The sequence below is a fragment of the Polypterus senegalus genome, chromosome 3 (genome assembly GCF_016835505.1).
Source record: "Polypterus senegalus isolate Bchr_013 chromosome 3, ASM1683550v1, whole genome shotgun sequence".
Taxonomy (NCBI): Eukaryota; Metazoa; Chordata; class Cladistia; order Polypteriformes; family Polypteridae; genus Polypterus; species Polypterus senegalus.
This window is the reverse complement of record NC_053156.1, coordinates 85,287,403-85,313,184: the sequence shown is the minus strand read 5'-3', so window position 1 is coordinate 85,313,184 and position 25,782 is coordinate 85,287,403. Positions and strand designations below refer to the sequence as shown.

At 35.7% G+C, this 25,782-nt stretch overlaps 1 protein-coding gene across 11 annotated transcripts in view; it reads right to left on the bottom strand.

The window, feature by feature from the left end:
- LOC120525337 (syntaxin-binding protein 5) overlaps nucleotides 1-25,782 on the bottom strand; it is a 637,028-nt gene that overhangs the window by 248,139 nt on the left and 363,107 nt on the right. For all 11 annotated transcript variants that reach the window (XM_039747537.1, XM_039747542.1, XM_039747540.1 and 8 more), the window contains exon 6: nucleotides 4,455-4,518. In XM_039747537.1, the coding sequence (XP_039603471.1) occupies nucleotides 4,455-4,518 (64 nt within the window). The remainder of the gene's footprint in view (nucleotides 1-4,454; nucleotides 4,519-25,782) is intronic.

The window sequence follows — 25,782 nt, the reverse complement described above, 5'->3', positions numbered from 1 at the left end:
CAGCAGTATGAACCCCCCACCAAACACACACGGAAAATTCTGACTTGGATAACAAAGAGCTGCTACTGTCAATACAGACTTGTAGGTGGAAATAAGATGAGGTCAGTCCACCTTGGATTGTGCCACAGGTCTATATTTAAAGTCATTAATATTTGGATAGAGCAGTACCCACAAAATGAACTGGCCTAACAGGTCTTGATTCCTTGTTTGAGGTCACCAGCATTAACAATGATTCATCAAAAAGACATTGGCACAGGAAATCATTTATGTTGCTGAGTCAGCCAGAATGAGATCACTTACTATTCCTGGGCAGTGACATGGGTGAATTCAGCCTTCCATTCAATGCCTAGATCACATAGTTTTAATTAGAATGCTCTCCCTTTATCATCCTGCACATTCACAAAAAAACTCCAGTCTTCCTCCTGCTTTTCCCACTCTGTCTGATGAAACCAATCCAGCATTAAAACAGCATCTGAAAATAAGAGGTGTAAGGCGGTTCTACACTGCATTCAAATATCACTGTGCCCGCGCTCGCTTAATATAATCCTTGTTCCGGATCTTCTCCTCTTTCATTTCCAGATGAGCTTGAAACATTTTGTCATTGCTCCAGATATTTTCACTGTTGCCCTTTTACATTTACAGATAAGCAGTTTTTCTGACAGGGTATAATGGCAGGGCTGTTTAGGCGGCAGTGACTGCAGTGCTACCGAGTGAATACGTGAATGTTTAAAAAAATCCCACTTTACATTTTTTTTTAAAAGATTCTTTCATATTCTCTGATCTTACTGACGTACATAGCATCCAGATCTTCTACGCTCACCGTGTGACATTTCTGGTTTGTAGCCTGTCTGAGAGGCAGTTGAGGCAGACTGGTGCACGAGTCTGCATTGACAGCAGCATCACTTCAGCTTAGTTTAAAAATTCATTCAAAACTGTACGGTACCAAGCCAGAGGCCAAATCTTAAAATGACTAATTAATAACATTAATTAATTACATTAAAACTATAAATAATTCTAATAATAGTTCTAAACAAATTTTGAAAAGAGAAAGCCTCTGTGAAGGCTGCAGCATGGTGCAGAGCCTGTGTTTTTAACATTTTATTTTAAAATAAGACCAATGCTCCTAGCATCTGTAAAAATGTTAAATACAAATTAAGTTGATAATGGAAAATCTATCCATGCATTCATTCGTTTTTTAAACTCACTTAATAAAGGTTAAAAAAATGGGATAAAGTGTGAAGGATATTTTCAAAATATCAGTTCCTATATAGATTATTGCTGGTGTTTCCACTATAGAATTCTGTACAAGAAAAACTAAACGTACATGTAAACCAACTATATGTTATAAAAAGTTTCATATACAGTACCTGTATATACTACATAGTTTATTTGTTTGGGCTTCTTTGATAATTATGGTTGGGAATAGATAAGGAGAAAACATCTATTGGTTCACAAAATCTGGCAACATTTTCAGTGAATGCAATACATCCACTCCTAAATTGGGCAGACTGAATACAGCTAATTAGTGTCTGCAATATATCTCACAAAAAGAGAGAGAATAAAATGGTGCTTGGGCAACATTGTCCAAATTCAGACAACATAGTTCAATGTAAACTACATGTCTATTCATTTTAATCAGTGACACTCAATCCTTCATATACACTGTTTTGTGGTGATGCATACATCACATTTATGCTGGCCTTTAATATGGAATGCCACAGGTCAAGAACATTAAGATTTATCAAGAGGCATATAGCTTAACAAATGCCTCATTAAAAGCTTGAGAGCCAGTGATTAGACTATCATTAAATTTCCTCTGCAAGCCACTTTTATTTCTTTATTATTGGTAAGGAAGATGCAAGTGCACCTTTTGTATATTAACTATAAGATGCAGTATTTGTTATAAATAATTTCACACATTTTAAATACAAACTGGTAGGAGCTGTTTAGAAATAAAAGGTAAACAATGTGAGGTGAAACAAAATATACTGCACAAATGGAGGGCTTGTGAGTTTACAAAACACATATTTATGGACTAATAGAAAATTAAAATATCCAAACAGAAATGATCATGAGATACTTTTATTCGGGGGGTTGGGGGAGGGACATAGGAATTAGACACAGGATTGTCACATGAAGCATATACTTTATATACGAAACCTTGAACCTTTAAGTGAATTTCTTTCACTTATTCTCACTATAGGACGTGTAACATCATGGTACCCATTTCTCTCCTGACCCTGATAGACAGATTGCTTTTTCAGTTACACCTTAAACTAGTCCACTAGATCCCTTTAAATAAAATCAGAAGGGTAATAACCATTATACCCGTAGCTTGTCATGAATGCTTTAAGTACCAGCAAATATTAAAATATACTCATTCTGAAGTATGGTCAACTACATACTTCTGAAAGAGTTTCTTTCAGGTAGTAGTGGTTAGTGCTGCTGCCTCACAGATCCAAAATTCTGGGTTGAAGTTCTGTGCATAGTCACTGTTACCATAGATAAAAATTCCCTGGTTTGAATTCCATGCACACTGTCGTCTACATGGAGCTGGGTTGGCTTCCCTGTGCCTCCCTGTTTTCACCCACATCTGCAAAGATGCACAGATTAGGTTAATTGCTGACTCTAAATTGACCTCTGTGTGTATGTGTTTAACTGGTGATTAACAGGAGGATGGTCAGGGTTAAATCCCGCCTTGCAACCCATACAAAATCAACATTTATTAATTCTGTAAACATTTTATTATTAAAGTAGTACAAATATATTAATCACCTCCTGTACATATTCATCAATAAATAGATGCAACAGGCATAGAAGCACATGTTTAGCATTCTGTAAAGGAGTATACAGACATTTGCAATTTGTAATTATCTTCTACTATCAAAGAACCATGCTGTGAGTCAACTAGTCAAAGCTTGTAAACTAGATGGAACCAACTTCTGACCACTAGACATCTAAATCAGTCTTCTTACTAAGTTATCAGGAAGAAGGAACAGCTGCCAAGTGGGTTGTTGTTGTTGATATTTTCCATTTTATTTCATTGTGAATATGTATTTTGTGCTAAGCATGTGTATGCCAATAAATGTTTTAAAACAGGTCGATCGCGTTCAACCGGTAGATCGCAAATGTGGTGCAGGTAGATTGCGTTGCATTCCAAAAAATTTTTTTTTAAACATTAGTCTATCATATATCCTCCTTATGGCATTTGCCACTTGATTGACATACAGGGCAGCCAGTCTAAGATCACTTTTCTTCTAACACACTGGTCATCCCACACACATGATCAAACGTGCAAGCTACTGCAAAACTCCAGCTGTGATCTAGTTAGCCTTTCAATTTATATTGACTAAAGAAGGGATTTAAAAAAAAATTGTTTGGGGAGGGTATGGGCTGGATATGAAATTGGAAGAGGATTTTATTTTCTCACAATGTCACAATCAAAGTGCTTTTGTCTGATCTGTCAATCGATCATTGCTATTCCAAAGAAGGAAAATGTGGAAAGGCACTTTGGAACTGTTCATAAAAACTACGAAACTGACTTCCTTCTGAAAAGCGATCTGAGAAAGAGAAAGGGAACTAAAATCGCAGTTAATCGGACAGCCGTCATTTTTCACTCGGTTGAATTCATAAGCAAAGACAGAGCTCTACTTATTTATTACTTGTCAGCCTTTTCCTAAACGAAGATTATTAAATCCAAACACTGTAGTGACCATAAATGTACTGAATTGTTATTGTGCCAAAAAAGTTGTTCAGTTATGCAAGGTACAACATCATATATTTTATGTATAAAGTATACTCAGTATATATATATATATATGTATATATATATATATATATATATAGAGAGAGAGAGAGAGAGAGAGAGAGAACATTTTTAATGTAGGTAGATCATTTTGACCTGGTCATTTTAAAAGTAGCTCGCAAGCCAAAAAAGTGTGGGCACCCCTGTTTTAAAAGGATAATGTCCTGCAGGACAAAAAAATCTAGTCACAAAGTGACTACACTTACCTAATCACCTATATCAAAAAAAGTCATATTTCCCGTCTTAAAAAGTTATGACTTCTTGACATTATTTTCATTGTAAACCCACAAAGGTTACCATAATTAAAGGAATAACTGCTAAGAATAACCATGCAATGCATGCTTGTTAGACTGACATGAAGTCAGGGCTCAGAAGTTGACATGCATGCATAATGGATTCCCCAACTTTGCCCTTTACAGTTTGTTCAAAATTGTTATGCATGGCCACAATATGATATGACTGGCACAAAGTCTGTGTCATTCAGTCACACTAATGGTTTTTACAAGAAATGTTGTTACGAAAAAGCATGAAATGATAGAGGAGAAAATGTTTTCATTTGGGTTGGAAAAAAAAAATGCCTTTACTCACACTTTAAATAAGTAAATACTTTCTTGTCAGAGAACAGAAAGTTACAGAAACACTTAATTACCTTTCCTTCATCCATTGGATTATCACTTATGTGGACAACTGGTCCTGGATGAGACTTGGATGATCTGATTAAAACATAAAAAATAAATAAAAAGATATTAGAAATAGATTCATAATCGTATTCACAATATTTAAAAAGCTTCAATTATTTATTATATAGACAATATAGCCATTTTAAATACAGAAAAACTATAAGTGTCATTCATAGTCAAACAACATTTCATAAAGCTGGAAATAACTTCCAAATGAGAAACTTTTAAAGATATAAACCCAGGACATTCAGTGATTTAAACACATTAAAACTAAAATGTATATATTTATTTAACTATATACACAATTGAAAAGTTAAATAATAGGAAAATTTTGAGAAAAAAGGTTAAGTTGATACAAAAAAGAGACCAAGATAAAAATTTAAAGCAAGGCAGAGAAGTCAAAAGTAAGCATGTGTATGACTTAATGAGGATTTCATAATACAGTATTGGGTCAAAAGATTATTTTTGAATATTTTTTAATGTTAAAGTATTAAAATATATTGCAGAATAAAATCAAATTTATTGTTGCCTTTTCATTTGACTTAGGTTAAAATTGGAATCTTATTGCTATAGGCAAAATGTTTTAATCTATTAAGTAAACAACTGACTCAATTCATCCCTCTTAAATCTTTTTCAGTTGTGGGAATGGATTTCAGTTATCTCAGAAATTTTCATAGTAACAATGGGATTACACAATTATAGTACAAAACACATACTTGTCTAAATTCAGCTCTGGGTGTTTCCTTGTGAGATAAGCCTTTATGTTTGTAGTAGAGCAGCCAACAAATACAAAGATTAGCATATTTCACATTTAAAAGATTCTGTAGACTAAATAATATACATTACCTTGAGCAACATGTAGACAATGCATTTCTGAATAATGTATTTAATGTTCAAAAGAAATAAGTAAAATGTTTTGAGCAGTATTTAAAATGTATAAATAAGATTTCACTGCTGGCAAATCTACATTTGTTTGCATGTTTTTGTGGAGTGCATTCCAGCTATCCTTTCTGCATATTATATAGTGGTGATGTCACATTTGCGGTGGTGCACTCCCAGCATGCATATGCTTATTACAGATTTTTAATGATTGTTACTCAAATAGAAACAGCTATGTTGTCAGTTTTCTCTGATCATTTACAAGAGATGGATGCCTTCTTTGTGATTATATCTTCCATAACCTGGTTCTCTCATAGTAGAAGATAACTCAAAACATTTTCTGTTTTTTTTTATTTACTGTACACCCATAGAGTGACTGGATTTAGGTAGGGAGACATTTCTGACTTCCATAGAGTTACTTGAGTAAAGCTGATGCTTAGATTTTTGTTTGCAGGTTTTGTAAATACCACAGTTTTGTATGTGGGAGCAGCTCAAAAAAGTGACAAAGAATTTAAGTTGATTGTTGATATGTTTTGTATAACCTGCCAGTTGCCATTTACAAATGTTTACATTAAAATAAATAATGAAATTGTGAGTATAGTTATACATTTTAAAATCTTTCCACAGATCAAAGTTCCTAATTAATTTATTTTAAGTGCCCATATGTTATTTTACTAATGACAAAAAATACTAAAATTGTTCTATCGCTCATTAGAGCATTATGTTATGTTAGGCATGTTATATTTTAAGAAAAACTGTAAGCAAACAAGAAGCTGTATTTAAAGAAATGTATTTTTATATAATATTAAGCTTTTATTATTCAATTGTGAGACACCATTTAAGGGATAATGCAGTAGTGATACCTTATCAGGCTGTTGAGCTGATGGTCCATTAATAAAAACAATTTTTTTTTTTTTTTAATTCCGTCCCACCTTAAATCGCTTCTTAAATCCCTTCACACCTCTCCGCCAGCGTCCTTTGTCCTCTAAATGTGCTGATAAAGAGAAGCTAGAAGCAGCCGGCTATTTCATCCCCCAATTTAGAACGTGCACGAACTTCTCCCAGCTCCTGCCTTGATTGAGTATCTGGGAGTGAAGTGGAGTTTTAGAGTGGAAATAATAGATCGTTATTTGGAACACACGCATTTCATGTTTCTACAGTAATCTGTGTAAACACATTGTTAAAACAGAAACGTTTTTTATATTCCAGTAGTAGATGACAAAATGTAGGCATAAACTATATAATGTATGAAGCCTGAAGTCCAAATAGCAAAGAAACATTTTCATAAAAGGTTCGAATATAACACAACAATTGCGCTTTTATTCAAAAATATAACTGCAGAAACAAAAAGCCGCTTTAACATGCGACATTGACAGCAGTTTATTGTAACTGCTTCCGAGGTGTAATGGAATCAGTTCTCGCCTTGGAATCAAAAGGTTGCGAGTTCGATCCTGCACCACTCCGTTTTGAGAAGTAAACTGCTCTTAGTCTTACTACTTTAGAATAAAAGCATACTTTTATGGTAAAGAGCAGTAACTTCGGCGCTATATGCAATCATTAGACACTCCCCATCTGCCCGTTGTTTTGTTATACTTTTCAATACTTTTTATACTGCTCAAACAGGCATGCTCAAAAAATACACGTTTAATGCCATGAAAAGTGCACGCAGACACTTCATTTCGCAAACAAAACAAGTGCACTTTTATTCAAGACTACCTGTATAACCGAAGAAAAAAGAAAACAAGTTACAGTAGGCGATTGATATGACAGCTTGCATGGTGCAATGCTAAGAAGTGCGGATTTTCATTTCGTGCTATATAAAATCATCACATTCAAATATTAACAGTTCCCACACTCCCAAGGACCGTCCTTCCTACATTTACAACACGTGTACTTGTTGCAGTGCACACAACTCTCTCTGCTATGGTTCCTATTACACTGAATGAGCACCTGACACTGTACTTTCTTCCCTGGGGGAAGGTCCCGTATCAGAGAATTTCCAGTTCCTGCATAAATTCACACCCGATCTGACGCTGTTCGTTTTCAAATAATATTGCATTAGTGCGATTATATTTTCACATATATTGTCTCTTTCTTTCAGGTGTGTAATAGAAACCACAGCATAGAGAGAAGTGTGTACATTGCTTCTTACAGGAAAATGTGATGGAAAAAGTGCACTTTTGTTATACTTTTACACCAATATATGTTCCTGTGTTTGAACGACACGGGCAGATGGGGATTTTCTGATGATTGCATATAGCGCCGAAGTTACTGCTCTTTACCATTCTTTCCTTTGCATGTCCTGGAGTACAAAAGAAACAGCATACAGCAACATGCGGGGACTGGCAGGAACACTCAATAAAACTGAATAAAAAGAAAAATAAAAAGTGACGGTGAGATACGAAGAAGGCAGCTTCGCCAGTGTTTGTGTGTCAGAACCCGGTCTGGGGGGGGCCGGGGTTGGTGTCGTTAGTATGCATCGTGGTACACTGCAGAGCTATAGCGCGTCTTTAGTGAAAACAGCCGTGTCAGATGGGGTTGTATGGATTGATTCTGAACGCGACTGAGAGAATAAAAAGTGAATTAAAAAAAAAGCTAACCTTTACAAGGATCATAAATTGCACCGGCTGTTACAGACTGAAATCAAATGTATGCTTTTATTCTAAAATAGTAAGACTAAGAGCAGTTTACTTCTCAAAATGGAGAGATGCAGGATCGAACTCGCGACCTTTTGATTCCCAAGCGGGAACTGATTCTATTGAACCACAGAGGCAGTTACAAGAAACGGCTGTCAATGTCGCTTGTTAAGGCGGCTTTTTGTTTCTGCAGTTATATTTTTGAATAAAAGCGCAATTGTGTTATTCTTGTAAAAATGTTTCTTTGCTATTTGGACTTCAGGCTTCATACATTATATAGTTTATGCCTACACTTTGTCATCTACTACTAGAATATAAAAAACGTTTCTGTTTTAACAATGTGTTAACACAGATTACTGTAGAAATGGAACAAACATTAAATACGTGTGTTCCAAATAACGATCTATTATTTCCACTCTGAAACTCCACTTCATTCCCAGATACTCAATCAAGGCATGAGCTGAGAGAAGTTCGTGCACGTTCTAAATTGGTGGGGGGATGGAATAGCTGGCTGCTCCTAGATTCTCTTTATCAGCACATTTAGCGGACAAAGGACGCTGGCGTAGAGGTGTGAATGGATTTAAGAAGCAATTTAAGGTGCGACGGAATTACGAGTTTTTTCGTAGGCTCTGGTAATTCTAGTGTTAAGGAACAGCTTCCTGCACTGTTGGTTTTAACCTAAGTTTTAAAGGAATATTTAAGGAATTTTTAACCTCCACTTTGACTTCATTTGTATGAACAATTTTTTATTGAACTTTGAACTGCACTTTTTGGACTCTTTTGTTTTGACTGTTTTCAAATAAAACCACTGGAACACTTTCTACACCTTGTCCTTTCTGTGTGTGGTGTATTCATTTGCCTGGCTCACCCAGTCATGACTATCGATGGTGTTAGGCTCAAGAGGCTCCCAGTGGGCTATGGTATCATGGACCCAACCTACACCGTCACATCTGGTGGCAGCCATGGGATGTGCCAAGGCACTGAAGGCTGAAAAAGGAATGGCAAGTGGTATAGTGGCCTGACTTTTTAAAGAACCCACAGGACTCAAGCTGGAAGAGGACTTTCAAAGAAACGTTTTAAGAAACAATTTACTAGTCTTGAATGCTTTTAATTTTGACTTTGAATTTAGTTTCGTGTTTATGACTAACAGAAGATTTAAGTGAAAACATGAATCCTGTTTTTCATTTTGGCTTTGAGATCAGTTTTCTCCAATTAACTTGGTGAAATATAAAAAACATATTTCAGTAAAATGATGCTACTAACAACTATGACTACTCTTGTGCTGTACAGTAAAAAAAAATTACAATTTCTTCTATATTTCTATCAGAGCAAGTTATCTGTGACTCTTAAGTAAATAAATAGATGGAGATTGTCCATTGCTTATTTTCCTAGAAGAGGAGAACTGTCCAATGAAGTAAATATATAAAATTTCAGTTTATATGAAATTGCATCTCTTCAATGTCCTAAACAAAAATAAAACCATATTTAGTATAGAATGCAGCTTTAACATATGGTGAGTCAACACAGTTGACACTTAAGAGGAAAATGAAGTAAAACTTGTAAGCCTTGTCTGAAAAACACAGTGTACATTATGATGCATCAGGTCTTTTCATTATTTCATTTTTATGCCTCTCATTATGCACAATGAGACTAAAAGCTTCATGAGTCCTGCCATTCAGATATTGGTTTCTATGGCAACTCAAAAGACTAAATCCTAACTAGATTGCAGACGACCAGCTGAGTACCAGACAGCATGTTCCTTGTACAAACAAAACAAACATTTATTTATATCTCAAAATTATGGACAGCAATGTATCAGTTTAGATTTTTCAGAAAAATTAACAGTGCATTAATTTGGGGATTCTGAAAACCTAAGACATATTAACAGATGTAAATTTGTTCAGGGCACATTATAGCACATTTTCAAAAAAGATAAATTATAGCCTCAGGAATAAAAACTGATTATGAAAAACTGACTTGTTTTGACTAGATAATCTTTAGAAGGGTGATTTAATACAACAAACAATGTGAGGTGCTTGTTTATTATAAAATGCCTTATTATCAAGTTATTTCTTGAATGTCTTTGCCTCTGCAGAGTGATTAAACAAAGCTCATAAAGGATTTTGAGATCGTAACTGTGGCCAGTTTCAAGATATTTTAGAATAAAATACTTCTTATTTATAATGTACCATTAGAGAAAAAAAAAAGAGTACACGACAACCCAAATGGTTACTCTGTGCTACACATATTCCATGGATTGTTTTGTGTTGTCAGCAGATCAACAGACATTTGACAAGAGTCATTTGACTCCCATTTTATTATACATATGAATCCAAAAATTCTCCTGGTTTTGAATAAAGTGCTGAAACTCCAGTGAAGGATGGTTCAGGCCTAGGAATACCCATTCTTACCTAGTCTTTCTCCACAGAAACAGAATGCAGACAGTTAAAACTCTTTAAGTAAATTCAATATCACAGAAAACATCATCTGAGAGTGTGCTAGCTACCATCTGTTGCTGTTATTGACTACAAATATAAAAATGACAGAATCATGTATTCAATGTAAAATTATTTCTAGCATTTTAGCAAATAACTTGATTCAATTTCTTTTTCAAGTTATTACCAGTGCAGTAATCAATGATGTGGAACTTTGACACAATGCTATTAGGTTAAAAAAAGGGTAAACATAAGAAAACTGCCCAGACCTGGAAAAATGTACCCAGAACTGCTTGAAACCAATCTTTATATTGTCAAAATACTGCAGAAAAATGTTTTGTTACAGAGACATATTTTGAATGAGACAGAAGAGGTGGTAAAGCTGGTGGTCAGAAGTCTTAATGCTAATTCTGTTTTCCCCTCAGTGAAAACCTGACCTTAGAAAAGTAAATGTGAACCTCAAATAATTTACAGGTATCACAAATGACCTTTGAGGGACTTGAATGAAACCTGATTAAATAGAACTTTTTTTGTCCCCTGCAAGAAATTTGGCTTTTTACAGAAGCTTAATAAATACAAATATACACACACAGACTTTAGTCTGAACACACACCAGAATGACTATAAAGCAAGAAAATTCAAAAAAAAGAAATGCTCTGAGTTGGCCGTCACAGTCACAGTGAGGCATTATGCAGACATAAAGGAGCCCCAGTAGCATTTCTTGACACACTTCTGGTGAATTATTCATTGGCTGAAAGTGCTCAGTGTATCAGAGAAAAGATGGATAGCACTGTTCTTAATTGCACTTGGTTTTGTTTTAAATTTCTTCTCTATGACCTCCAGCAGGTCCAGAGTGTGTCCTATAACAAAGCTTCCCTTTTAATTAGCTTGTTGATTCGATGGGCCTCACTTGAAGTGATGTTGCCAGCCCAGCACACAATAGCATGGGAAATTGCACTGGTCGTCACCGAGTAATTGAAGATGAGAAAGAAGTCACTTCCCACATTAAAGGAATGTAGTCTCTTAAAGAAAGAGAGCCTGCTCTGCCCTTTCTTTTGCAGGTGCCGGTCATAAAATTAGAATATCATGACAAAGTTGATTTATTTCAGTAATTCCATTCAAAAAGTGAAACTTGTATATTAGATTCATTCATTACACACAGACTGATGTATTTCAAATGTTTATTTCTTTTAATTTTGATGATTATAACTGACAACTAATGAAAGTCCCAAATTCAGTATCTCAGAAAATTAGAATATTGTTGAAAGGTTGAATATTGAAGACACCTGGTGCCTCACTCTAATCAGCTAATGATCTCAAAACACCTGCAAAAGCCTTTAAATGGTCTCTCAGTCTAGTTCTGTAGGCTACACAATCATGGGGAAGACTGCTGACTTGACAGTTGTCCAAAAGATGACCATTGACACCTTGCACAAGGAGGGCAAGACACAAAAGGTCATTTCTAAAGAGGCTGGCTGTTCACAGAGCTCTGTGTCCAAGCACATTAATAGAGAGGCGAAGGGAAGGACAAGATGTGGTAGAAAAAAGTGTACAAGCAATAGGGATAACCGCACCCTGGAGAGGATTGTGAAACAAAACCCATTCAAAACTGTAGGGGAGATTCACAAAGAGTGGACTGCAGCTGGAGTCAGTGCTTCAAGAACCACCACGCATAGATGTATGCAAGACATGGGTTTCAGCTGTCACATTCCTTGTCTCAAGCCACTCTTAAACAAGAGACAGCGTCAGAAGCGTCTCGCCTGGGCTAAAGACAAAACTGCTGCTGGTCCAAAGTTATGTTCTCTGATGAAAGTAAATTTTGCATTTCCTTTGGAAATCAAGGTCCCAGAGTCTGGAGGAAGAGAGGAGAGGCACAGAATCCATGTTGCTTCAGGTCCAGTGTAAAGTTTTCACAGTCAGTGATGGTTTGGGGTGTTATGTCATCTGCTGGTGTTGGTCCATTGTGCTTTCTGAGGTCGAAGGTCAGCGCAACCGTCTACCAGGAAGTTTTAGAGCACTTCATGCTTCCTGCTGCTGACAAACTTTATGGAGATGCAGATTTCATTTTCCAACAGGACCTGGCACCTGCACAAAGTGCCAAAACTACCAGTACCTGGTTTAAGGACCATGGTAACCCTGTTCTTGATTGGCCAGCAAACTCGCCTGATCTTAACCCATAGAAAATCTATGGGGTATTGTGAAGAGGAAGATGCAATACGCCAGACCCAACAATTCAGAAGAGCTGAAGGCCACTATCAGAGCAACATGGGCTCTCATAACACCTGAGCAGTGCCACAGACTGATCGACTCCATGCCACACCACATTGCTGCAGTAATCCAGGCCAAAGGAGCCCCAACTAAATATTGAGTGCTGTACATGCTCATACTTTTCATGTTCATACCTTTCAGTTGGCCAACATTTCTAAAACTCCTTTTTTTGCATTGGTCTTAATTGATATTCTAATTTTCCAAGATACTGAATTTGGGACTTTCATAAGTTGTCAGTTATAATAATCAAAATTAAAAGAAATAAACATTTGAAATACATCAGTCTGTTTTTAATGAATGAATCTAATATACAAGTTTCACTTTTTGAATGGAATTACTGAAATAAATCAACTTTGTGATGATATTCTAATTTTATGATCGGCACCTGTATAATAATTCAAAGAACACAAATACATTTTTAACACACAGATCTCTAAATGTCATGATACCTACTGTCTGAATATTACATAGGTTAAAAAGGGGTGAAATAAGTTATTATAATGAATGAGGACAGCAGACAAGAGTTTCTCTGTCTAAAAAGGTGTCTAAAAGTAAATTGGCTACTAATCTTTAATACATCATGACCCACAGGATTTTTGGTAATTTTATGGTAATTAGTGTTGACTGAGGCACACAGCAATACACACCTTCTGGCTCTATTAGCTACAAGTATTTAGAGCGTGTGCAAATAAACTGAATATGCTTCACAGGATAGATGCTATATGCACTTTCATTCCAGCTAAGCCACTGCTCAGGTTATTCTCTTTATACGTCACAAAAAAGAGCTGAAAAGTATTGACTTCAGCAAAGAGAAATAATCAATTTACAGTATGCTCAAAACTTAAGGACCTGGAAAGCTTGGATACAAACCTAAATCAAATGCTTTAAATTGAAAAAACAAATAAATAACATTGTTTGCCATTGTGTGCTAGACACACTTTTCCCTGAAGCATGCTTTTGTGCAGGTATTTGTGAACTAACCTAGACATGTTTCATCCTACTACAAAGCAGATTAAAAGGGTCCTGCTTGCCCACAAAGTCATGCTTAAAACCAAGGTTGTAACTAACAATCCTCATATTAAGAGTTACAAAGCAACACACAACTTATACACAGGAAAAAATGTTTTGGAAAACTTGCATTAATAGTGAATTTCATACATATATTTCCTTTAAACTGTAAAAGTTTTATGAAACAGAGCATATAAAGCAATGGATAGTTTACTTTCAAAAAATTACAGCCAAATCACAGGGAACTCTCCAAGTTTCATGCCATATAATCATGTCGTTTTTAATTTCTACAATTGTTAGTTTACAGGACAGGTACATTTGAAAATGCAGTTTAAGGTAAAGGAGACAATACTGTTAATTTTTACTCTAAATGTATTCTATCACATTATTTGTACAACATGGTAATGCTTTAAGCAATTTAAATTTACTGTTGTGTGCCAAATAAATGTAAAGTCAACTTTTAGACTGCTGTGTCCGGTATATGTTCTAATAATAAAAAAGCAGAAACTGAAAAATACTCTTGCTTATATTGGGACAGTAAAGTGATTTTTTTTGTTAAGATGAAAGAAAAAAATTACTTTGCTGTCCCAATATAAGCGGGAGTATTTTTCACTTTTTCTTTGTTACACCTTGCCTGATGAAGGGGCCTTACCTGCCTCGAAAGCTTGCATTTGTAATCTATTTAGTTAGCCAATAAAAGGTGTCATTTCACCCTACTTTCTCCTCTAATAATAACAGTAGTAATTTTATTTTATTGTACCACTCTAGACACTCAAGAACACATTAAAAGATAAAAACCCAAAACAGGTCACTTAAAATATATAAATAAAACATCTATTAAAAATACAATAAAACTATGAATCAATAGAATTTAAGAATATAATGTTTAGGGCATTGAGAAGACAAGTTTGAAAAGGTGAATTTTAAGGATTGAACATTGTGAGGGAGGGCGTTCCAGAACTGAGGAGCAGTGTAACTAAATGCTAGACCTCTCAGGAATACAAGAGGACTGACAGAACATCAAGAAGGCCTGAAGAAGAGTGCAGTGAACACACTGGTGTATAATCTTTGAGAAAATCTTTTAACACTAGAATTACCAGAGGGTACGAGAAAGCTCGTAAATCCGTCCCACCTTAAATCCATTCTCACTTCACCGTCAAGAGTCTTTTGTCCTGTAAATGTGTTGATTAACAGCAAGCAGCCTTGTATCCCATCCCCCCGCTGCGGTTCATTTCGCAAAGAAGATTTTCAGTGCTCAGTGTTTATCTTCGAACGAAGTGTTGGAGCTTTATAGGGTAAAATAGTACATTATCATTTGGAATACATACATTTCATATGTGTTCCGTGTCAACAACAATCTATGTAAAACGTAGTTAACACAGAAACGTTTTTCATGTTTTAGTAATAATTGACGTGACTGCATAATGTGTGAAGCCTGAAGTCCAAATATCAAATAAACACTTTCACAAAAGGTACAAGTATAACAAAACAAGTGCACTTTTATTCAAGAATATAAACGAAGAAAAAAGAAAGCAGGTTACGGCAGCCGATTGATATGACAGCTTGCGCGATGCAATGCTAAGAAGTGCTGATTCCCAATCAAGAGCTTCTGGGTTTGATGCTGTCAGCTTATCGTTTTGAGTAGAGAGCTGCTCTTATTGTTAAGATTATACAATAAAAACATACATTTTATTTGTGTCTGTAATAGCCATTGTAAATGTATAGTACTTGTATATCCTCCCTTTTGTTTCCTAGGTCATGAAGCGGAAGCAGACAATGGCCGACAGTGAGATGAATCGCGTTGCCATCGTCGTTGAAGAACTCCAGGCACTCAACAAACAGATTCAGAAACTCCTGTCCAGACGAAGGTACCTCAGAGACTTGAAGGCTCGGCTGCTGGATAAACCATCCTCGACATCTGAAGTCGACACAACATCAACCCCACCTTGTGCCGCTCAATTCCAAGGGCAAGTAAGCTTCACCCCCGCGCCTCGTAGGAGCAACGACAACGGCGATGAAGACCTCGGCGGGTTTCAGCTATGCAGGCGGGGGTTCGAGGCTAGAACACCTCCACCGGCACAGGCGAGCATCTCAATCCAGAACCAGTTCGACCCTCTCCACGTCCCCAGATTGCCTTCAACCCCGGGTGATGTAATCGCGGTAGGTGATTCAATTGTACGAAACCTCAATATCACATGACCTAATCGAAAATCTTTTGTTCCTTGTTTTCCCGGTGCTCAAGTCCGAGATGTGATGAGACGGGCGCTGACCATCTACAAGAAGCACAAGAGGGCAGTTGGATCCATTATTTTACACGTCGGCGTAAACGATATAAGGCACCGACAGTCGGAGGTTCTCAAGGCTGACTTCGCAGCCCTAGTTAAAGACACGAAGGAGAGGACCCCATCGGACAAAAATTTTCATCTCGGGTCCACTACCTCTCGTCAGACGATCAAATGAATACTACAGTCGTCTGCTGGGTTTAAACAACTGGCTGAGAGGCTTCTGCGAGACTCAAGACATCGGGTTTATTGACAACTGGGACCTTTTTTGGGAAAGGCAGCGCTTCTTCAAGCGGGATGGACTGCATCCGAATAGATTTGGCCCGGGTCCTCTCGAAAACATCGCTAAGGTAATTAGTCTATCTTGACTGTCTATTTCTGCTTTAAACCCCTTCCGTAATGCTACTGCTTTGATAGGACATAATGGCTTAACACAGTCTTCCGTTAAAGTGCACAACATTAATAATCTAATAACCAATCTTAATGCACGTAAAAAATCTAGGCAGTGCGGCATAAACACCAATAATTTAATTGCAATTACTACTTTAGATCTACAATGCATTAAAACTATAAAAAACAGATTGTAGATTACATAAAAAATACACACAGAGTGGCGTTAACAAAAATAACTTAGTTTTTGTTCCAAATACCAATAACGCACAGAATTCAGCTCTGCCCCTCCGAAACATTAAATATGGCACTATTAAATTTAGAGCTTTAACTAACAAGACATTTTTTATAAACGATCTTATTAGTGATAGAAACATTGATTTTATTGCACTAAGTGAAACATGGCTTAACTCAGACGCCGCGGCTGTTTTACTCGAATCTGCGCTCCGGATTACAGTTTTACTCGTGCAGACCGCCAGGGAAAAAGGGCGGTTGGCAAACATTTACTCGAGCGATTAAAATGTAAAGATGTTAGTTTTGGTAAATTTAAGTCCTTTGAGTATCTCACGTTGTTATTCATGGAGATTCTCGCGTTCTAGCATTATCCGTGTATAGACCTCCTAAATATAACGTGTCTTTCTTTGAGGAATTCTCTGACTTAATGTCAATTTTACTAACTATGACACACTCTTAATAGTCGGCGACTTTAACTTTCATATCGACAATCAGTGTGACCAAAAAGTAAAAGAATTCATGAACCTCCTGGACTCTTTTGATTTGAGACAGCTCGTTAATCAGCCTACACATAAAGCAGGTCATACGTTAGACTTAGTGATTACTAAAGGACTAAAGTTGATATAAAGCAGGTCATTGATATCGGTCTATCAGACCATTTCCTTCTACTATTTAATATAGAAATAATGATAGAAAACATCATGAGAAGCATATTGTTAAAAACGCTTTTTTGACTCATCAGCAGCTTTAAAACTTACAAACATTCTAAGCAATCAGTCCGTTATAGCCAACTATAATAGTGAGGACAATGTAAATAGTAAAGTGGAAAACTTTAATTCTAAAGTAAGAGCTGCTGTTGACATAGTTGCACCTGAAAAGACAGTTAAAAAATCTTCTAGCATTGTTATTCCATGGAAGACCCAAAGAGTGTCTGATTTAAAAAGAACATGTCGTAGAGCTGAGCGTAAATGGAGGAAAACTAAACTAACTATCCATTATGAGATATTAAGGTTAAAATAACAGAATACAATAACACAGTCCGTCTTGAGAGGCTGCTATTTCTCTAAGATTATAAATAACAATGCTAGTAATCCCAGAGTCTTATTTTCTACAACTGATCGTCTTTTAAACCCAGGTAACACAAAGGAATGTCCCCAGAATACTTCCAGTGAAACCTGTGAGAACATTGGTGTATTTTTCAATCAAAAATTAATGATATTAGAGATAACATAGTATATCTCCCCAACACTGCAGAACCTCCAAAGCCCGGTACTCCATTATAAACAAATTAAATGCTTTCACCAGGATAGATTTACCTGAATTACATAGTATAATCTCTCAACTGAAACCCTCCACCTGCGTCCTTGACCCAATACCAACAAAAGTATCAGGTGTGCTAATTGACAATATTCTGACATAGTAAATTGTCATTAGATACGGGGTCTTCCCAGACTGTCTTAAGACTGCTGTAGTTAAACCCCTGCTCAAGAAAAATAATCTTGACCTCTCTGCTTTGAAAATTTTAGACCCATCTCTAACCTGCCCTTCTTAAGTAAAATTCTAGAGAAGGCAGTCATTATGCAGTTAAATGACCACCTCAATAAACATGCTATTCTTGATAAATTTCAGTCAGGTTTCAGAACAAATCACAGCACAGAAACTGCACTTGTTAAAGTAGTAAATGACTTGCGGGTAAATGCAGACAGAGGCCATTTATCTGTTCTCATCCTCTTAGATCTGAGTGCTGCATTTGACACCATTGATCACAATATTCTTAGAAATCGCCTTAGTCAATGGGTGGGCCTCTCTGGCAGTGTCTTAAATTGGTTTGAATCCTACCTGGCAGGGAGAAAATTCTTTGTGAGTTGTGGTAATCACATCTCAAAGACACATGATATCATATGGTGTTCCACAAGGCTCTATCCTGGGTCCTGCTCTTCTCAATCTATATGCTTCCGTTAGGTCAGATTATCTCAGGTTACAACGTGAGCTACCACAGCTATGCTGATGACACACAGCTGTACTTATCAATAGCACCTGATGACTCCGACTCTCGATTCACTAACACAATGTCTTACTGGTATTTCTGAATGGATGAATAGTAATTTTCTCAAACTAAATAAAGAGAAAACTGAAATTTTAGTAATTGGCAATAATGGATTCAATGAGGTTATCAGAAATAAACTTGATGCATTAGGATTAAAAGTTAAGACGGAAGTAAAAAAACTTAGGGGTAAATGTTGACTGTAATTTTTAAATCGCATATTAATCAGATCACCAGGACAGCATTTTTTCACTTATGAAGCAAAAGTAAGACCTCTTATATTATTGAAAGATGCTGAGAAATTAGTTCACGCTTTTTTTTTCAGTCGACTAGATTACTGTAACACACTCCTCTCTGGACTACCCAAAGACATAAATCGTATGCAATGAGTGCAGAATGCAGCTTCTAGAATCCTAACTAGGAAAAGAAAATCCGAACACATTTCTCCAGTTTTGATGTCACTACACTGGTTACCTGTGTCATTCAGGATTGACTTTAAAATACTGCTTATGGTTTATAAAGCCTTAAATAATCTCTCTCCATCTTATATATCGGAATGTCTGACACCTTATATTCCAAATCGTAACCTTAGATCTTCACATGAGTGTCTGCTTAGAATTCCAAGAGCTAAACTTAAAAGAAGTGGTGAGGAAGCCTTCTGCTGTTACGCACTTAAAATCTGGAATAGCCTGCCAATAGGAATTCGCCAGGCTAATACAGTGGAGCACTTTAAAACATTGCTGAAAGCACATTACGTTAACATGGCTTTCTCATAACTTTATTTTAGTTTAATCCTGATGCTCTGTATATTCAATTAATTATCATAACTATTCATGGTGGCTCCAAAATCCATACTAACCCCTACTCTCTTTTCTGTTCTTTTCCCAGTTTTCTGCGGTGGCAACCTGCGCCACCAGCACCTAATCAAAGCACTATAATGTTCCTATATTGATTGATTACAGGGCAGAACTCCACATGACCATCATCATCAAGTCCTTCCATGAGAACCCTGAATACAATGAGGACTGATCATTTGTTAGGTAGAATGCCCAGAGGGGCAGATTTAATTTTTTCTCCAGCCGTCTGGAGTTTTTTTTTCTGTCCTCCCTGGACATCAGATCTTACTTTTATTCTATGTCAATGATTTTTTTCTTATTTTAATTCTTACTTTGTCTTTTTTCTCTTTCTTCATCATGTAAAGCACTTTGAGCTACATTATTTGTATGAAAATGTGCTATATAAATAAATGTTGTTGTTGTAATTAAACAGCATGGAGAAAAATCCTGAGATAGTTTGGTACAAATATAAATATGGATGTCTTCAACGTAACAATGACTTTGAACACTATGGTGATAAAAAGCAGGGGCAGGTACTGAACCATGTGGTGCAGCATTAATACCTGTGAATAGTAAGGAATGTATTTTTTTGGTTTTATCGAAGAAATATGTTACTTAAGCTGGACTGACACCAAGAATAAGCAGAACCAGTTACACACAGTGAAGACAGGCCTTTCTCTAATAATGTGTGAGACATAATGTCAAATACCGGACTAAGACCAAGATGGAAAAGATTCTTAGTAATCCAGAATCACCAGCCCAAAGCAGATAATTTCTCACTCATACCAAGGCTGTTTTGATGGCTGTTTTTGTTTAGAACAGAAATCTGCTTCAAAAGTTCAAAGTATTCATTAATGATGAAATGGTGCTATAGTTGGGAAGCAACAACACATTCTGAATTTTTGGCAAGAAAAGGAAAAATAGAAACAGGATGAGAACTGCTGAAATTGCTATGATTAATAGTGGCATTTCTGAACATGGGTGAGAGCAGCAATTTTAAGACAATCAGAGACTACACCAGAGGAAAGGAACGATATATCAGTCAATTCTGTTTTACCATCCTTCATTCCACTTTTGAATAAGACAGTGGGAAGTTGACATGCAGAATAATTAGATTTACATATTATTTTTGATATCAAAATGTCACTAACTGGAGAAAATTCAAAAAACATGCTCCGACATGTGAGGCAGTACTGATCCTGCATGAAAGTGAAGGCAGTTGTGTAATGTTGAGTTACTTGATGAATGGCATCAATTTCAAAGTAGAAATACTAGACTAGGAAAAAAAAAAGGACGTATAGGATACTGGAAAAACAAGCCTAATTTGAAGTGACTTTACCAGTCCAGCCCACCAGAAAATAGAATGTTGCACTGAGCATTCAGAGTTGTAGTACATGTAAAGGACGTCACTACCCACATCAATGGAGCACAGACCAATTCAGAGAAAAAAAAATCTGCTCTGCCCTTTCTTATACAGTTCCACTATGTAACCAAATCAGTCTAGCCTGTCACTGATGTGGACCTCCAAGTATTTGTAGAAATGTACCACCTTCCTAAAGTGTGACATGGTGCAGAAGCTCTTTCATCTAGTGAAAGTCAATAACCAGTTCCTTGGATTTGATGTTATAGACAATTCTTTGTGCACCAAGAAACAAAGCCGCCTCCTGATTCCTAACTCTGTCTCATGCCCCTTGTAAATGCACCCCAGCTTTGTTCAGGTAGGAGTAAGCCTTGTGGAGCAGATAGATAAATGCATTTTCTGCTCCAGTCTTTGTACAAAAGGCAAAGTACCGTGGGTCCAAATGATCCTTCCCAAGAGTATTCACATAGTCAAGAAGCAGACTGTCTAAGGTCTTCATTATATGAAAGGTAAATGCCAATGGTCTGTAGTCATTTAATAGTTTGAGCTGACTTGTGTTTTACCATAATCCTTTAAAAAAAAAAAAAAAAGCACAGAGGCTAACCTTCCTATATAGATTAAACAATTCAAAGTATGTATTAAAAGGCTGATATTTGTAGGTTATAACAAATGAAAGACCATTAGAATGGAAATTTTGTGGTTAGACAAAACTTTAAAGAAAATGTTAATTATTAAAATCTGACCAGGGTCTGCTCGATTATAAAATTAGTTGCTCTAAAAAAAGCAGACATAGAAGCTTATTCAGAGGTAGAGTCTATAAAGAGAAATTGTATCATGAAAAAGTAGCAGCATAATCATGTTGAGAATACACTTATTTCCGAGATATAGGATAGTGAGTAAGGCAATGAGCAGTAGCAGGGGCTAACCATTTACTGTATACACAAAGCACACAGTGTAATCACGAGTATCTCTATCAAATTTCTTTTGTTTGTTTGCTTTGTGGATCCAATTTAAAAAATGCAATACATTTCTTACTCTCTTCCAAAATTTGGTTGTAATTAGTGCTATTCAGATTATTACTGCATTCTTTCTGCAGGTCAACCACTTGAACCTGCATATTAGCCATTTCAAATATTTACAATTGCAATCAATAATATTAAATCAACAGAACAATTATATAGTATAGAAGACCACCTGAATATTATTAATTTATTTTTTAAATAAGCATTTACTTTAAATATAGTGACTCCTTTTCACTGCCCAGAAGATAAAGTGCATACCTCAAAATGTGTCGGCCAACACACCATATTATACTGATTTGTCAATATTCTAGTCAAACTAAATCCACAGAACATGTCAAGTGCTTTTCAAAATGTACTTTTATAAACTTGGGACTAATTTCACTATCAAATGTGCTCACACATCCTTATTACATTCATTGTTTTCATTATGTTCCTGTTTTTTATTTTCCATTTCTTTATCTGAATGAGGATAGATTTTTCCTTAAGATATTGTAGTGTTTATAATTTTATTTTATTTTTTTTCATTGTTTCCTTTTTGATAAATTTATTATAAATTTATTTGGATTACTTGATACTATATGTCAATTGTGTACTAATTGTACTGCTATTTATTCTACATTGTGTCTTTTTAATGATTTTCAAAATTGTTTTTGTATGCATATCTCTGTCCTGTATTTCTTTTTATGGTATTCATTGGTTTTCCCTTAATAATATGGTTTGTGATGTAAAGTATCTACATGTTTATTAATATTTTTATACATTGCATTGTTTCTTTCACAACACTGTCTTTATACACTAGCTTGAGTTCATTTGGTATAATATGCAATTTTCACTTTACTTTTCTCTTTTCCCTTCTTATTATTTTCACAATTTGTAGACTCATTAAATGACATAATTTTTGCTCTATATAATCTTAATGTTCCAAGTTATTCTATATTGTTGAACTGCATAACTAACAACATATAATGCACACATGTCAAATATACATGGTAGTGACATCCTTGGGCATTCTTCAATATCTAATTATTTTTATTGCCATGTCCAAAATCATAATAAAACAATATTCATGTATTATCAACAACATTATGATTCTGTATATTAATTTTTAAACCCCAAGCAATCTGTACTGAACTACCTTTGTGAATGTATTGTGAATGACACTGAATATAGAGCATACCTCTAACAAGAGCAACTCAATTTTTAAAAAAATGTTTACAAAAAAAGCACATCAGAGGCTAAAGACAACTTAGTGAACAAAAATAATAGAACTCAGGTTTTCCAAACTTACTGAACAAAATTAAGCAAACTCAGATTTTCCAGAAGTAGAAAATCAAACTACAAGTTCTGAACTCTGAAACTGGAATGTACGATGTCTAATGAAACAATAAGGTTAATAAGACACACAAATAATTTCCTGATTAAGAAAATAAGAAAATTTCAATATCTGATAAAATATTCTTGATGTTCCCTTTAATTTGTACATGTATGCTGGCACAGAACTTATGAAGTCCATTTCTGATTGTATGGTCAGAAACATTCACACCACTGGCCTGCTGGAGGTTATTTTTTAAGGCTCTGGCAGTGCTCATCCTGTTCCTTCTTGCCCAAAGTAGCAGAGATCGGTCCTGCTGATGGGTGAAGGATCTTCGATGGCCCTGTCCAGCTCTCCTAGAGTAAATGCCTGTCTCTTGGAATTTCCTCCATGCATTTTAGACTGTACTGGGAGACACAGCAAACCTTCTGGTAATGGCACGCATTGATGTGCCATCCTGGAGAAGCTGGACTACCTGTGCAACCTCTGTAGGGTCCAGGTATCGCCTCATGCTACTAGTAGTGACACTGACCATAGACAAATACAAAACTAGTGAAAAAGATGAGGACGGAAAGTCAGTGGCCTCCACCTGTTAAACCATTTCCTGTTTTTGGGGTTGTCTCATTGTTGTCCCTCTAGTGTACCTGTTGTTAATTTCATTAACACCAAAGCAGCTGAGACTGATTAACAACCCCGTCTTCTACTTAACGGACCAGATCAATATCCCAGAAGTTTCACTCACTATACTCTGATTAAAAAAGCGTTCCTTTAATTTTTTTGAGCAGTATACATTTATATCAATTGTGTGTTTTTCTTTTTTATTGGATATTAATATTTTTACTTTTCTGCTCATGGTCCATCTACAAAACAACAAGTAGATAAAACTCGGGCACAACTGTATAAAAGAAGCGGGCGAAATCTCAAATGCATGTGAAAAATCTGGATCCATTTCCTGGCAATTGCTCAAATACATTAAATTTAGTCATTAGTCCAGCCAGTGGACAATGGATTGGGCGTACTGAATTCAACCTTATTTTGCTGCTGAGTTTACCAGTTGAATGTTATGAAAGAAGTAGACAATCAATGAATAACATACTGGACTAAACTGTTTTGTTTTATTTTTTCCTTCTTTATAGTCATAGCAGAAATAAAAACAGAAGACCTTAATATTTTTTTTAAACAAGTTTTATTGTGTTAGGCGACATTGCGTGTCAAGTCAGCAGCAAAATATGAAAATGCAGACAATATTTAAAACTGCATGTGACTGAGACAGAGATTAGTTAAAATGAAGATTACTAACATTGAAAGGACACTTTAAAATGATTATTTCAATAACATATAATATTATAATAAAAAAAGAAAAATCAGATATATGCCTTTTACAATCTGCTGTGTTTAATAACAACAAAATCCAGCTTTTGCTTACTCGAATGGGTGCTTAGCAGTTGTAAAATATAAGCAGCAGTAGGTCAGAGATCTCAAGAGAAGAGTGAATATTTAACTATTGACATAACATTTTTTTGTCCTTGCTCACTAATTTTTTCTGAAAGTGGCGAAGTGTTTTCATAAGAGGTATATTCTTTACTTCCTTCTCATTTTCTTGTATTATTTTTGTCCTTAAGAACTAACTGTTCGGTTGCCTGGATTTGATTTCTGCCTTGCATCTAATGTTGTTGCATTAAGCTCTGCTGGATTAGGTAGATTTTAGAATTAACAAATGGATGGATGGAAAACATTCATTTAAAAAAGAAAAAAAAATTATGTCTGGTTCTAATTTTTGCAAGTCCAGAATGTGAGGCAGGAAAATCTGTTTTTAGAATCTGATACCAATACAGTGTTGAAATGTGTAGAAGCAATCAAATTTAAATGTTTTTTAATAATCCAATTGTATGTACCGTAGATCCCGTTATATAAGACGAGAATTTCGTCCTAGATTTTTGGCTTGGAGTTTGGGGGTAGGTTTATACAACAAGTATTGTTTCAGATTCAAGATTTCCAGCGCAATGACGGTTTTGCCAATGAATACGGAAGTAAATAATGACGAAACCACAGAGCCATCTTTCAGATGAAGAAGTAACTTTGCATGCCGGTACCTTAAATTAAATAAAGAATTTATTCAAAAAAGTGTTTTAGTTGTTGATTTTATTAATACAATTTATAATAAATTATCGGGAAGTTTAAAATAAAAATTTTTGTTTTGATTTACGATCAACATCTTGCGTTACGATCCGGATGCGGTCACGTGTATCTGCTTGCGCGATTGTAAACAAACAACCGAGAGCGTTAGTAGCGTCAGTCGGAGCCCAGATACATGTGTTTGTGGATGTAATTTCGATCATTGCAGTGATTTACCTATATATATAATTCATTAAGACCATGCAAGCAAGACACATAATTGCTAAGGAAAGAAGGAAGAGAAGGTAAAGAAAGCGATCACAATCAAAAAGAAGATGGAAATTGTGTGGAACTATTCGAGTGCTGTTCGTGTGACCGATCTCGCTAATATGTACAGCATGTCGAAATCCACCATCTCGACAATTTTACAAAGAAAAGATTTGCATAAGGAGGCTCCTTCTAAACAATAACCACCT